The sequence below is a fragment of the Mus musculus genome, chromosome 17, assembly GCF_000001635.26.
Source record: "Mus musculus strain C57BL/6J chromosome 17, GRCm38.p6 C57BL/6J".
Lineage (NCBI taxonomy): Eukaryota > Metazoa > Chordata > Mammalia > Rodentia > Muridae > Mus > Mus musculus.
In genome coordinates, this window is record NC_000083.6 from 83,620,169 (window position 1) to 83,634,973 (window position 14,805).

Genomic DNA, 14,805 nt, shown 5'->3' on the forward strand with positions numbered 1-14,805 from the left:
TTACTAACCTTTTCACATAGCTGCAGGCATTTTTCTTTGACAATACCAAACCTCAAACGGTGACAGCTTTTCCCAGAGAGTATCTGGGCAAGCATCTACCTCTGAACTGGGTTCTTTTGCAGCATAATTCTGTGACACCTGGACTGGTCACTTAGGCTATACCAGCAAGCTGAGTGGTGCGGATTACAAACTACCGACAGGGCTGTGTGAAGTCTTCAGTGCTGTTACTGAGGCTGGCCTGGGACTGACCAGGCAGCCCAGGCTGACCTCAACTTCTCAGCCCCTTGCCCACCTGGGTGCCGGGACCACGAACTCATGCCATGGCCAGGAAGTTTGTAGAACGACTAAGTTTTACCTTCAAGAATGGATCTGATCAATAGCCACAAATACAGTCCCCTGTTCTCCCTTAAACAGACTCGCCTAATTCATCTCAGAGAAACATCTGCTTTGCCTTCTTCGACTCTGAACAAATGTGGATTAACAAAATATCAGTAGTGTCTGGGGAGCTGCTGGTCCAGCCCACAGCTCAGCCACCTGAAGAATGCTCTCTTTGAGACAATCATAATATGACACCACACACAGAAGTGCTTTCTGCAACCTCCTGCATCTTCACACAGATTGTTTAAAAACACACACCAGGGTTTGGTGTCACCGTGCAGTGCGAGAGCCCATGATTCTAAGCCAAAGCTTGGCATTTTCTCACACTGCAATTTGTTTTTAAATTACAGATAGGTACTGAGGGGCAAATTATCAGGAAAATCAATGGTTTGCTTGCTTTGTCTAGGACACCTTAGATGATCTTTTTGAAAAACCTGAGTCCACGGTGGAGACACAATGCCTGACACAGCTGGATATTTATGCCGCTTTCATGGCGTCCATGTGCCTGGCACTGGGGGATGCTGGGGGATGCCACCCCGCCTTGGCTTCCTGAGTGCTGAGATTATAGGACTGAATCACCACAGTAGGTTCCATTTCCTGCTTCTTAAACATGCTTAATATTCATACAAAAATCATAAACACTTTCTATTTATTTGTCTCTGTGTGTGTATATTTCAATGTATGTGTATATACCTGTGTGTGTGTGTGTGCCTGTCTCAGCACGCATGTAGGAGTCAGCTCTCTCCTTCCACCATGTGGATTCCAGGGATCAATCGCAGACATTCAGCTCTTAGCAGCACATGCTCTTTCCCCTTTAAGGTAGGGGTTTCTAACCTCTGGGTCATTTTCACAGGGGTCTACATACAAAACATTTACATTATGATTCATAACAGCAGCATAATTACAGTTACAAACTAACAATGAAACTAATTTTACGGTTGGGAGTCACTACAACATGAGGACCTGTATTAAAAAGTTGCAGCATAGCCGGGCGTGGTGGCGCATGCCTTTAATCCCAGCACTTGGGAGGCAGAGGCAGACGGATTTCTGAGTTCGAGGCCAGCCTGGTCTACAGAGTGAGTCCAGGACAGCCAGGGCTACACAGAGAAACCCTGTCTTGAAACAAACAAACAAACAAAACAAAACAAAACAAAGGTCGCAGCATTAGGAAGGCCGAGAACCACCGCTCTAAGCCATGTTAATGGCCCCCAAAATCATAAACTTCTAATATGTTGCTAAGGTGCCTGGTTCTGATTTAACAGGACCTAGATTGTGGATCCAGGTTGGGTCATCCATGCCCTCCTGACCCAGCACAGGGATTTACCAGTATAGAGTACATGACCGCTGAACTACGGGTGCAGCCTCTAACAGCAACAGAGTCCATTTCTAACTGCACCTACTACACCCTGAGATCCCACAATCAACTCACACGCAGGGAACCTCCGAGGTCTCTGAGGTGGAATCCAGGCGTGCACATCTAGACAGAGGAATGTTATAAATGAGGGTGTGAGTGGATACGATCAAAACAGTTTATATACATGGATGAAATTCTAAATTCTAATGTCTATGTTTTAAAAATTGAGAGGGGCTGGGCGTGGTGGCGCACACCTTTAATCTCAGCACTCGGGAGGCAGAGGCAGGTGGATTTCTGAGTTCAAGGCCAGCCTGGTCTACAAAGTGAGTTCCAGGACAGCCAGGGCTATACAGAGAAACCCTGTCTTGAAAAAAAACAAAAACAAAAAACAAAAACAAAAACAAAATTGAGAGGGAATGTGTGTATGTGTGAGAGAAGGGGAGGTAGTAATAAATGAGCTGACCATGATGGTCTATGCAAAAGCCTAAAGCAGGTGGACCATAAGCTTGTGGCCTACTTGGGCTACAAAGAAACTTCCAAGCCAACCTAGGCAACTAAGAAAGACCTTGTCTAAAAATAAACACCAAAACACTGACATGAAACCGAGCCTAGCAGCACACACTTTTTTTTTTTGTTTTGTTTTGTTTTTCGAGACAGTGTTTCTCTGTATAGCCCTGGCTTTCCTGGAACTCACTTTTTAGACCAGGCTGGCCTCGAACTCAGAAATCCGCCTGCCTCTGCCTCCCAAGTGCTGGGATTAAAGGTGTGCACCACCACTCCCGGCTCACAGCACACACTTTTAATCCCAGCACTCGAGAGGCAGACACAAGGAAATCTCTGTGAGTTCAAGTCTAGCCTGAACATAGGGAGTTCCTGGTCAGCCAGGGCCATGTAGTGAGACCCTGTCTCTGAAAGTATAAAATAAAATAAAATAAAATAAACCGATACCCACTCAGTGGTGGGACTCTTCCTCTGCATGCACACAGTCCTGGGAAATCCCCAACCTGTCATTAAATAAATAAATATTAAATGTGAGTTAGATCAGGTGTGATGGCACACATCTTTAATCCCGGCATGCTGGAGGCTAAGGCAGGTGGATCTCTGAGTTTGAGGCCAGCCTAGGTTATATAGTAAGAGCTGCCTTGAAAGAAAAAAAAAAAAAAAAAAAAAAAAAGAGGGCTGAAGAGATGGCTCAGCGGTTAAGAGCACTGACTGCTCTTCCAGAGGTCCTGAGTGCAATTCCTAGCAACCACATGGTGGCTCACAGCCATCTGTAATGGGATCTGATAACCTCTTCTGGTGTGTCTGAAGACAGCTACAGTGCTCATATAAATAAAATTAAATAACATAAAAAAAAGAATGAAAGAAAAAAGAATAAATAAATGTGAACTAGGTAAATCTTAAATTAATGAGATAGTTGTTAGCTTATGAAAACTTGATTTCCCCTCCCAAGCACAGATAGTAGTAAAAAAGTTCTCAGTCATAGTCCCCAACTATGACTGGATAGTAAGCTCAGCTAGCAGGAAAGCAGAACAATTTGTGGGTCAGGACAGCATCTAACGTCAGACTCGATAGAAATAACTCACTCATTAATCTTCTCAGACAGCCAAAAGGTAGTGCAATTGCTATGCTAATTTCTACAAAGAGGGAAACTCGAGAGGCCTCCAGAACCCCTGTGCCTGAGGCCTCTCCACAGGATCAGAGGAATAAAGCTGGCGGTACAAGCCTATTATCCCATGATCACAACTTCAAGTTCTGAGTAGGCTACAGAGTTGAGTTCAAGACCAGCTGAAGCAACCTAGTAAAACTCTGTGTCAGAATAGAATGTTTAAAAACTATGGCATGGGCAAGGACCGGGTCTCCTGAACCACCTAAATGTGTGAGCCCAGATCTGAGGGAGGTATTACACTAGGTCAGGGGCTGGCAAGGCCCTCTCTACCCAGCCAGGCTTTGAGGTACAAACTGTCTCTTTTGGGGGGTTACTTTTTTTTTTTTTTTTGGCTTTTTCGAGACAGAGTTTCTCTGTGTAGCCCTAGCTGTCCTGGAACTCACTCTGTAGACCAGGCTGTCCTCGAACTCAGAAATCTACCTGCCTCTGCCTCCCAAATGCTGGTATTAAAGGCGTGCACCACCACGCCTAGCCTGGGGGTTGCTTTTTAAGACAGTCTCATGTAGCCCAGGTTGGCCTCAGACTTGAACACCTGATCCTCTTGCCTCTGTCTCCCCAGCGCTGGCACTTAGGCATGCACCACCATGCTCTGCCAAAGGCCACATTACAGCTGCTCAATTCTGTCAGACACTGTGTCAAAGAGCTAACACAGATACCGAAAGCTGAATGCCATACAACGTTCAGTCACAAGTACATCGGTTTTGCTTTGGTTCATTTTTTCAAAATTGTTTGGGGGTTTTTCATTTGAGGGCTTGCCTGAAACTTACAAGTTTATATACTATCAGACCTAGTTCTTTTTCTTTTGCTATTTAAAAATCCAACCAGTGAGCTGGTGTGTGGTTAAGGCGCACAGACAATTCTGGCACACTTTATACGTCTGTAAATGCCTAGCCAAACCGTATGATTAAATAGTATGGATCGTCACTTGCTTCTACATGGGTTCAATCTCCACAGTACAAAACAACCATTCGGTCATTCATTTGTATACACGAATGTGTGTGTGTGTGTGTGTGTGTGTGTGTGTGTGTGAGAGAGAGAGAGAGAGAGAGAGAGAGAGAGAGAACAGGTAGCTAATAAGACATAGTGTAACAACACAAAAAAAATAAAGCCAAGAAATTTTAAAATCTACTTAAGGGTTTGGGCTACAAACTTATACACGTGAGCACATGCGCGTGCGCGCGCACACGCACGCGCGCACACACACACGATATTACAGCTACTACTTCCGATTAGTGAAGCTGTTCTCAGGCCCACAGGTATCAGGGTCCCTCTGGCATAACCACTCCTATTGAGCAGTGAATACAATTCTCTTCTATGAGATCTGCCTCCCATGCTAGGGTTTTATGAGAAGTATGTAGCAGAGAGAACCCCAGGCACTGGTTGGTGAGAGGAGAATTAGAGTCCATTTTCCACACTGTACGATGGAAACCATCTTGATGAAACAGTCTGCACACTCTCTAAGTGAATTCTGGCTTAATTACACACTGGGATACTGTGCAGACATTAAGAAGAACAACGGTACCAGGCATTATGTCAAATACCTATAATCCCACTACTAGGGAGGTAGAGAAGAGAAGATTAGAATTTCAGGGCCAACTTGGGCTCTACAGCCAGATCCTGTTAAGAAAGAGGAGGAAGAGAAAAATGAACTGGAGTTTCAAGATGCCTCGTTACGTGAAGGAAGCAAATTCTTAGGGGCTGAAGAGATGGAGGGTCGGGAGTTCACGGCCATCCTCACCTACACAGCAAGCCGGAGGCCAGGAAGAGAGCCGGGAACCTGCACGGGGCCCGAGGAGAGTGGGCCACACTACAGCTTGACATTCTACATCCCCGGATGAGTGAACCTTTCATTAAAAATAGACAAATAAAAGGTGCATTTAAAATGACTTCTTTACCAAAATGAGAAAAAAAAGCACTTTACTAGAAAAAAAAAAGGGGGGAATTGACAAAATAAGTCTTCCACAGAGCTGTAAAACTGGCAACAGACATAAAAAACATCCCACCTACACTTAAAAGTCCAGTATGAAAGAACAGGGAGTAACTGAGGTCCCAGGTTCCGTCCAATCTTATCAGAGATCTATTAATTACCAACTTCTACAAATAACCACCTTATCTGCCAAGTGAAAGCCCGAAGACCTTTAGCCCATAATTTCAAATGCTGCTCTTATTTTTAACTCACTCCAAAGCCTATTGGGTTTATGTAATATTGAACACAAAGGCAATGGAAATAACACAATTGATTTTTAAATTTCCATCACCTTGCTGCTACGTTTTGATTATTTAAATTTCCTTAACGGCTGCCTAAAATAACACAAGAAAGTTAAACATTTTACATTCTCCTCAAATTCTTATCACCACAACAAAGTAATACAGATTAAAGATCCAAATCCCCACTCGTGACAAAGAACTGCTAAAGAACAGATCAAAATTATCATAAGGCTTTGCACGTCTGATTAAAAACCCAGAACACTTCTGAGACCAACGGAGAGTATGCAAGCCCCCAGGTAAACGGCCAAGACACAGCTATTGTACCCACCCTGCCTGACAGAAGCCGGCCCATGTCACAAGCAGTTATCAAAGGGTACATTTTTCTAAAATAAATAGCAATGTTTAGTAATGTTTCTCCATTTCTTAAAACGGATTTACTTTTATTTTGTTTGTATGAGTGTTTTGCCTCTGTGTATTGCTGGTGTTCCACATACATGCAGTACACCGGAAGCCAAAGGGGGGCGACATATCCCCTGGAACTGGAGTTGTAGATGTTTGTGAGCCTCCATGTGGGTGCTGGGAACAGACTCCGGGGACTCCGGGTCCTCTTCAAAAGTATCAAGTGTGCTTAACCACTGAGCTAGCTGTCTCTCCAGTCACCACCACCCCCCCTTTTCTTTTGTTTTTTTCAAGACAGGGTTTCTCTGTATAGCCCTGGCTGTCCTGGAACTTCCTCTGTAGACCAGACTGGCCTGGAACTCAGAAATTCGCCAGCTTCTGCCTCCCAAGTACTGGGATTAAAGGCGTGTACCACCACTGCCCAGCAGCCCTCTTTAGAGTGGTCTCAAATTTGCAGGCTTCCTGCTTTAGCTGTCCATATGCCCCCACACCAGACTTAGTAATCTTACAAGGCAAGCTAAAGTTTCAAAAAGAACACGAATCTCCTTGGTGGTGTCAGGAGACTCTAGGCAGAAGGCAAAACTGCCCTCTAGGTTGCAATGAAGCCCTTGGAGCCTGTTGCTTTGGGCCTGGAGCAGTGCAGACCATCATGGCTGCAACACAGGCATGGGTCAGTGCTTGCTTCATGCCCAGGAAGCAGAGGGAGTAGGCTGAGGCCAGGGTCCCAATATCCCATTCAAGGGCACTACCCCAGTGGAAGGAATCTGCCTTTGCTCATCTATCCACATGTTTACCCAAAGATTAATTAGTCAATACATTGGTTAGTCTAGGAGCCTGTGAATTCGTTCTCTACAGACCCTTACCAGCCTGACATCACAGTCCTCTTGACAAGATGGCTTCAGTCATACAGCATGAGAAATGTTCTCTGATCCCTCTCTCGTCAACCCTGTGGGGTCCTCCTCACAGTATCATTGAACAGGATGCAGACCCCATAGAAGAGAGTTCTATTCAGTACTCAAAAGTGGGCTAAAGTAGTCAAGCTAGAGGCACCCCAGTGCCTCAAGACCCCAGGACATCACCTTCCTAGCTCAGTGTACCCTACATAATATACGGAAGGTTCCCAAAGCCAGGTACTATAGGACTGGCTCCACAGCCTAGGATACTCATAGAAGCTGCTGGAGAAAAGAGCCTATGAAAAAGGAATTAGGACACTAGGGTAGTGGCCTACACAAAGAAATCTGTCTTGAGAAAGGAAAAAAAGCAAAAAAACAAAGACTCAAAAACAAGATGGTGGTGTCGGGAGTTCACCTGTCTTCAAGGGCTTTTCCTCCATGTCACAGTGTTTTGAGAAAATGCCCTCGAGGACATGAAATGACATATAAATAGTACAAAGCAGCAATCCCTCAAGTTCGGGAGGAAACATCTCATTTACTAGGGCAGCCCACAAAGACTGAGGACAGGACCTGAGCTGTGCGTGAATGATCCATTTCATTAGGTTAGGGACGCACAGTGAGGGGCACAGAGGTGACAAAGGAACAAGAGAGCAGGGCGTGGAGAGCCCGCAAGTGGTTCTGAGTGCTCCCAGCTCCTCCAAGTCCACCGGGCTAGTCACGAGGGGGAGGGGGGGTATCTTTAAGATGCTCTGGAGGAATTTCAATTCTCCCTAGTATAGACCACAGTTGTTACTTAGTATCTATTTTCACAAGCACGGAGCAAGACAACTCAGATCCTGCCCAAAGCCTTTCAGCTCTTGCTTTTGCAAGGCTGGGGAATCCAACCTAAGGGCTTTTGCCCGAGTGCTTTTATTACTGAGCTAACATTCCCAGCCCGATTTTTTTTCTTTGTGGGGGGGGTTACAGGGTCTCACTATGACATAGCTTGGGACTCACTATGTAACAGGCTCCATCTTTTGACCCTCGGGCATTGAGCCTGAGTTAGCAGAATGACAGGTGTGAGCCTCCATGCCCATTCATCTTTCCTGTGCCCCATCTCCTCCCTCTGCCATCTCGGGACACACACTTAACACACTCGACTTCCTATAGCTAAGCTTCTCAGTACAAATGATACAAAGCGGCCAGTAGGTAGCCTCGGCTGCAAAACAGAGTATTCACATCCTTAGACTATGCTTTCCAGCTCACGCTACCACCGTTCTCACTCCCTAAACACAACATACAAGTTTCATGCCTGTGCCCACGCTGTTCCTTTTAGTGGAAGACTCTCCTATTTTGCTCTTCAGCAAGACACAGGATTGTGCAGGTTGCATAAACCCGTTTATGTAAGTGACACCCCCTGCCAGTGTTTGGACAGTGCACAGACTTCTAAGGATGCCGGCTTCCATCCTCCATGACCCTTGAAGGCTTTCTTGGAATAATTCAACTCCTGAAGACCAACTGTGCCTCTGAGTCCTACATCAACTTTTCTTTTCTTTCTTTCTTTCTTTTTTTTTTTTTGGTTTTAGAGCTTTATTGTAGAAAGGCAGAGAACAAGAGGGAAGGTAGAAAGAGAGAGGCCATGGTCACGTAGAGAGATGGGGGGAAGGGAAAGAAAGAGGGCTAGAGAGTAAGAAAGCTGAGAGCTTATGAGCTTAACTTTTCTTTATGAGAAAAAGTTACAGTGTTTGGAACAATGGACGCTCAGGAAAGACACTTTAGAAACTGTGATGAGATGGATCAAGATTGTGAGCTGAGGCTGGGAAGTAAATAGCAAGTCACTTACTTGCCTGGCGGGCTAGGGTTCCCATCAACCTCAGGTCTACAAGGGGGTGGAGGGAATTCTTACTCAAATCTCAAAAGGATGTAGACTCGTGTCAGTGGCCACAGGCTGGCAGGAACTGAGCGACTATGAAACGCCAGCTGCCATGTCTCTGTTACAGGAGGCCAGCGAGGGGCTTCTTGTGCAACGTGTGACATCCTTAATATTCCGCCATGCCATGGTTTATCTGGGATTACAGATACGGGCTTTCTTATACCTACTCATAGAAAGAAGCTTAAAACCGGGCCATTAAGCCAAGAAAAACATGCATATGCCTGAAATATCCGGGTATCTAGGAAACAGGTTGACTTGAATAATTATATACATACTTAGGATACATATACACAAACGGAGCCTTACTCTATCTTCTTCACTTCCTCTGCAGCCTCTGTTTTATCTGTCTCCTCCCTTCTGGGCTTCTTCAGTTTCTCTTTCTATCTAAATTAGCGTTCACCCTAATGCTCTACTCTAACCCTCTTTCTCCCCAATCCCCCTCCCTCCTTCAGAAAGGCTGTCACTCTCTTGGCTCCCCTTAATCAACTCCCTCACAGTCTAAACCTATCAGTCAGGGCTGCTGTAGCCTTGGCTAATGAGCTCCGTCCATCACTAACCTTCAAAGTCTACAGTTACTGACGAGTCCTTTCAAAGCCGGTCACTCGAGGCTCATTTTTCTATGATGCTTTCAAAAAAAAAATATTATCAAGGCCACTTTATTTATAAAGGAAAGTTAATTCATCGTATCAAGGAAGTACCAAGGAATCGATCCCTCTCTGTGAAGTGGAGACCCGACCCAACACACAAAACAGGACGTTCCTAAGTTTCTTCTTTTCAAAGCACAGGTCTTGGATTTCATGCCAAGATGGGATGCTGGCAATGGGCTCTGTGCTTCCAGTCCACGGTAGTTACTGTTAGGATTCATACAGAGAGGAAGGGATGCACTGCTGCTGGGTCTGCACTTACCACAGTCCCTAGCACACACAGGCCCATCGGGAAAGGATTACAGGACACGGTCTTGACTTGAAAGTGAAGGGGGAAAAAAATTAGGGCAGAAAATGAATGGGTGAAGGCTCCTAGAAGAGTTATCAAACAAAGGGTGAAAGAGAATATACAGTTTGGGTTTTATGCCCAAAATGGCTGTCTGCTCGGAAAGTCCAACTTTAGTCTGCTTATTCCTCCCACCAAATATGCAAAATAAACTCACTTGTTCTAAAAACAGGAGAGTGCTATCACCATTAAGAGATAAGCATGAGCTCAGGAAAGATTAAAGTGTTTTCTTTTCATCCTAGTAAAGTGGGGGGAGGCGGGAAGACACTTCAATGACCGAATCCTGTTTCTGGGTTTGGGGAAGTTTCGCTTTTTCTTCTCTCCCAAGGTAATAGCTGTTTTTGTTTTCTTCTCCACACTGAAGACCCTCTGAATGAAACTCCAAATCCTTAATGCCACACAGAGGAGAGGAATTTGCTAGGTCCACACTTGCTCGGAAAGGAGAGAGGAAAAAGGGCACAGGCACCCATTATTCAGAGTCTATCACTAAATTAGCCTCCTTTATAATACGGATTCCATCCCAGCACACATTACGCCGGGAGCAGGGTGTGCAGAATGTGTGGGCACTGAAGCAGACCACATTTCACCGAAATGAGACTTCATCTTTTCAAACACCACCAGTACTGGCACATATTTCAAAGAGCTCTTAGCTCAAACTGAATCATCGTGCAAATTATTGCGTGTTAGCAATAAAAGTTTGGAAAATCTAATTAGCAGGTTGCTATTTGGTCAGAACTAAAACACAAAGCCTGGAGGTTTTACTCTAAAAGGTGAGACCCAAGCACAACCACAGGCTGCGCCTGTGAAAAGGGGGCGGGGTTGGGGACCCATAGATTCCTCACACCCCTCGGCTGGAGCGCCAGGGACCTCCTGGGGCAGGAAAAAAGCCTAGCTGAGCTGCCAGGCAGACAGGACGGAGACCGGACGGACGGACGGCACGGATAGACGGGACTGGACGGACTGGACGGGCAAAAAAAGCAGTGCGTCCTACCCGGAGGGTTCCCTCCCAGGGCTGGCGGAGTACCTGCTCCGGTCATCCAGACTGCGGTTGTCAGCAACCGCCGCACGCCAGTCGGGCAGCGTGCTGGCGCACAGCACCACCATGGACACGATCACGAACACCACGGACACGCTGGCCAGGATCTGCGCGGCCAGCGACGACGTGGGCTCCTCGAAGGTCCGCCGCATGCGCTCCAGCCAGCGCCGGGAGGGGGCCGCCTCGGGTCCGGCGGGACGAGGCTGCTCGCGGCCCAGCTCGTCTGCCGCGTGAAAGGTGTGGGTGTCGGACATGCGGTCGTCTAGGCGGCGCTGGCAGCAGTACTCCAGGTGCGCACCCTCCAGGCCCCAGTAGATCATCTCGTTGTAGAAGGAGAGCTCGCACATCCGCGGCGCGAAGCGCAGCTTCCCGTGGCCGCGCACGTACAGCAGGATGAAGCCGAAGGCCTCCGAGTGTCGGTCGAAGAAGTACTCGTTGCGCTCCCGGTCGTAGTCGTCGCACACTTCGAGCACGTCGCGCTCCGAGCGGCAGCCGTGCAGCCGGCTCACGCGGCGCAGCGGGAAGTCCTTGAGCAGCTCCCGGGACAGCGAGTACCGGGCGCCGCCCACGTTCAGCACCACCGAGGCCGCCCCGCCGCGCCCGAAGGTCATGGCTGGCCGCCCCGGGGGCCTGCCCGCCGCGCGCACGGGGAGGCCGCGCCGTCGGGGCCCGAGCTCCCCCGGGGCTCGCGCCCCGCACCGCCCGCGTCCCCCGCGGTGTCAGTGCCGCCGCCCCTCGCTCCCGGGTTCGCCCTCCCGAATCCGGGTGGCTGGCCGCAGCTCCAGGTGGCGCCGGTCTCCCAGAGGGCGAACGTTAGCCGAGGCACCGTGGGCAGGTCTGCCCGGTCCCCGGCGCACGCAGCCCCGCCGCCGTCCAGAGGCGAAAGGCAAAGTGAGCCGGCTCCGGCGGCGAGGAGCGGGCTCCGGGAGGCGGGGGCGGGGCCTCCCTCGCCGTCCTCCTCCTCGCCCGCCGGCTCCGCGCGCTCCGCTCCCTCCGCGCGCACCTCCTTGCCCGCCCGCGCCCGCACCTCCCGGCTCGCTCCGGCTGGGATTCCCCGGCGCCCCGCCCCGGACCTCGGGCTCCCCGCCTCGTGACGCCGTGCGCCCCCGCCCGCAGTGGCCGGGAGGGGTGCGCAGGGCGTGATGCGAGCTGCGGGGAGCCCCGGGGCCATCCGGATGATGGACACACCTCCCCCAGGCTCCTTTAAAGAGTCCCCCGAAGGGAGGAGACAGGAGGGAAGGAGGGGTGCTGAGGTGAGGACCAAGGTGCGAGGTTTGAAGTAGGGAGCAGACGGCGTCTGGATGAGCCTTTGCCAGAGACTGTTGGAAACCCTGGTCGGCTTCTAAGGCCGCCCCAAAGGATTTCTCAAAGCAGGCAACCCAGTCGCGGCTTTGCCTGCAGACTTTGCGCTTCCTCTCCGCGCGTGGGGCACCCCACGTGCCGTGCGCTCCGAAGGCGGCCGCGCACCAAGCTCTCCCCACCCCCTGCTCCCTGAGGGATGCCATGGGCCAACGGACTCGCCCTAGTCCCCCATCTTTCCCAGCCTTGGGGTCCTAAGAAGGCGCCTACACCGCTCTCACGATGCCTCCGGTGGAGTCGGGTAGCAGTCTGGAGAGAATTTTCTTTCACTGGCAAGACCAGAATGTCTTATTGCCTCGATCTTGCATTCTCCTTTTCATGCTATCTCGATGTCCACTCCTTCCCTCCCCGTAGCACCCCCGTGCGACTGCGGCACCGGCCTTCAAATGCAGAGGCAGGGTTAAGGCTTGGTGGAGTGGGGTTCGACTTGGCAGGCATTATTTTAAACAGCAGTTTACACATCCGACACCGGCAACCCAGCCCGTCAAAGGCAAGAAACAGGTGAGTTATATATAAGGGAGACGGCGTTAGATGCAAAACAAACCCTGGAAATAAAAATGAATAGGGAGGGTGGAGGGGTGAGATGGGCTCCTGTGACCATGGAGTACCTGGGGAAGGGTTTTGCTTTCCCCCTCCACTTTCCTAATTTTGTAGGACTGCCCCGTGCCCGCTAGAGGTCACCATAAGGAGTCATTTGCTCTGCTTCTCGGATAGATGTTAGTGAAAACAGCCGCCTGCAAATTTGAGTTCTCTTTCTGACAAAGTCACCCTGGGTGGTTCTTAGAGAATGAAAATCTCCATAAGCTGTTTATCCCTAGACTTGGATCATTTTTTTTTAAGCACTTAATGTGATTAAAAGCTCAAAAACAAGAGTTATTTATCTGCTAAGTAGCTACTAAGCAAGGAAAACATCCTGAAGGAAGTGAATTCAATACGGAATGGAAGGAGGTGCTGGCAGAAGGAGCCAGGGACTCCGGGGGAGCAAATGCCAGATGTGAAAGATTAGCGACTGTAAAGAAAGCTAATGCATTTGTCTGGCTGGAACAACGGGAGTTCTAAGACCTGTGTCCATGCCGGGCTATCTGCAATGGGATCCCTGAAGCTTTAATAACAGAAGTGGCTAGATGAAAGCCTTAGTTTAGGAAGACGCTCTGCCCCGTGGGTTATTCTAAGGAAAAGGCTCTTTCAGCAAGCCAGGAATAGAAGCCCTAACCTCGTGTCAGTAAAAATGAAAGCCAGTTATGAGAAACCCAGCCCAGTATCTAGCAGGTCTTAGTAATGGATAGGACACAGTGACCAGAGGAATAAATAAATAAATAAATAAATAAATAAATAAAAGCAGGTGAGAACCAGCTACCAGCCTGGCTTCACACCAGCAAGAGCCAATTCACCAGCAAGTTGTTAAAAATATTCTAAAAGCAACAAGCAACAGAACAGCCATTGTGTTGGTGATTTGAACATTACTATATTTATTTCCTGTGTTCTCTATGCAAAAAAAAAAAAAAAAACCCTTTGCAGTCTGCTGTTGGAAGCATTTAGAGAAATATCTCTTTTTAAATTAAATTTGAACTTAGAAAACAGATTATTTGGTGACAATGCAGCGTAGGCTTCATAAGTTATATTTTCATATTTATCGGCTAGATAGGTTTAAATCATTTTCTTTGTTTCTAACGTAACACTCTTAGTTGATTGTGATATCATCAACCCAACAGCAACACCCGAATCATTTTCTTAAAGTATACAGAGACATGCAGAAATGATAGCTTTGTCTCGGTATAACCTGGCTTAGAGAACATTCTTACAAACAATCCTATGCCACTGTGTTCTGAGAGGACGCCTACAGGGGAATTATTACACCCGGGTTCTCTTCTGGGTTCAGGACAGTATCTGGAGGTGTCTTATCTAAATCCTTAGTACGAATTAACATTTAAAAAGCATCAGGAAGGATTTGAGCTTGAGAGAAGGTAGGTTTGTTTGTTTGTTTGTTTGTTTGCTTTTTGTTTTTCATTCTCTATGTGTCAACCCATTTCAGAGAGGTGGAACAAAGGCTTGTGGCAGATGTGGCTGGAACTTGCTAGAGACACTCTAACCACAGCAGCACGGCAGAAAGAAGGCTCAAGCCAGTCCTGGCTCTAGCCACTCCCATCTCTAGCATCTAGATTATCATCGCAACCTTCTCCCCATCATTCTTTCATGCCCTTGTGATCCGGAACAATTCCCCAAAGCATTCTCTCCTTTTCACCAAGGCATCCTTCAAACTCTAAATGGAAACCTGGGGCCAACCTGGGCTACATAAAACTATTCTCCAAAATCCTGGCTGGGGAATATAGCTTAGTTGATAAAGTGTTGGCATGCACGAAAGCCCAAATCAAATAAACTGGGCTTAGTGGTCCATTCTTGTAATCCCAGCATACAGGAGTTCAGATTGTCCAAGATGGCTTCTGGGCTCATCCTTCAGGGAAAGCAGGCTGCAAAATGCCAAGTGATATCTAACAAATCCCTTAACCTCAAATCTCAATCTTTCGTGCATAAGATGGCGATGAGGATACTTCTCTTAAGAGGGTGCTGTGGGTGTTAAGTGAGACAGATGGCGTCGGGGCAATAGAC

General features: G+C 48.1%; 1 protein-coding gene across 2 annotated transcripts in view; it reads right to left on the reverse strand.

Moving 5' to 3' along the window:
* Kcng3 (potassium voltage-gated channel, subfamily G, member 3) overlaps positions 1–11,827 on the reverse strand; it is a 57,973-nt gene extending 46,146 nt beyond the window's left edge. The window contains exon 1 of one of the 2 annotated variants that reach the window (XM_006524200.4): positions 10,828–11,827. In XM_006524200.4, coding sequence (XP_006524263.1) covers positions 10,828–11,450 — 623 coding nt within the window. In that variant the 5' untranslated portion in view covers positions 11,451–11,827. Of the gene's footprint in view, positions 1–10,794 lie in introns of both variants that reach the window. The other variant, NM_153512.1, reaches the window with a different exon arrangement.
* Between the last annotated feature and the right edge of the window lie 2,978 nt (positions 11,828–14,805).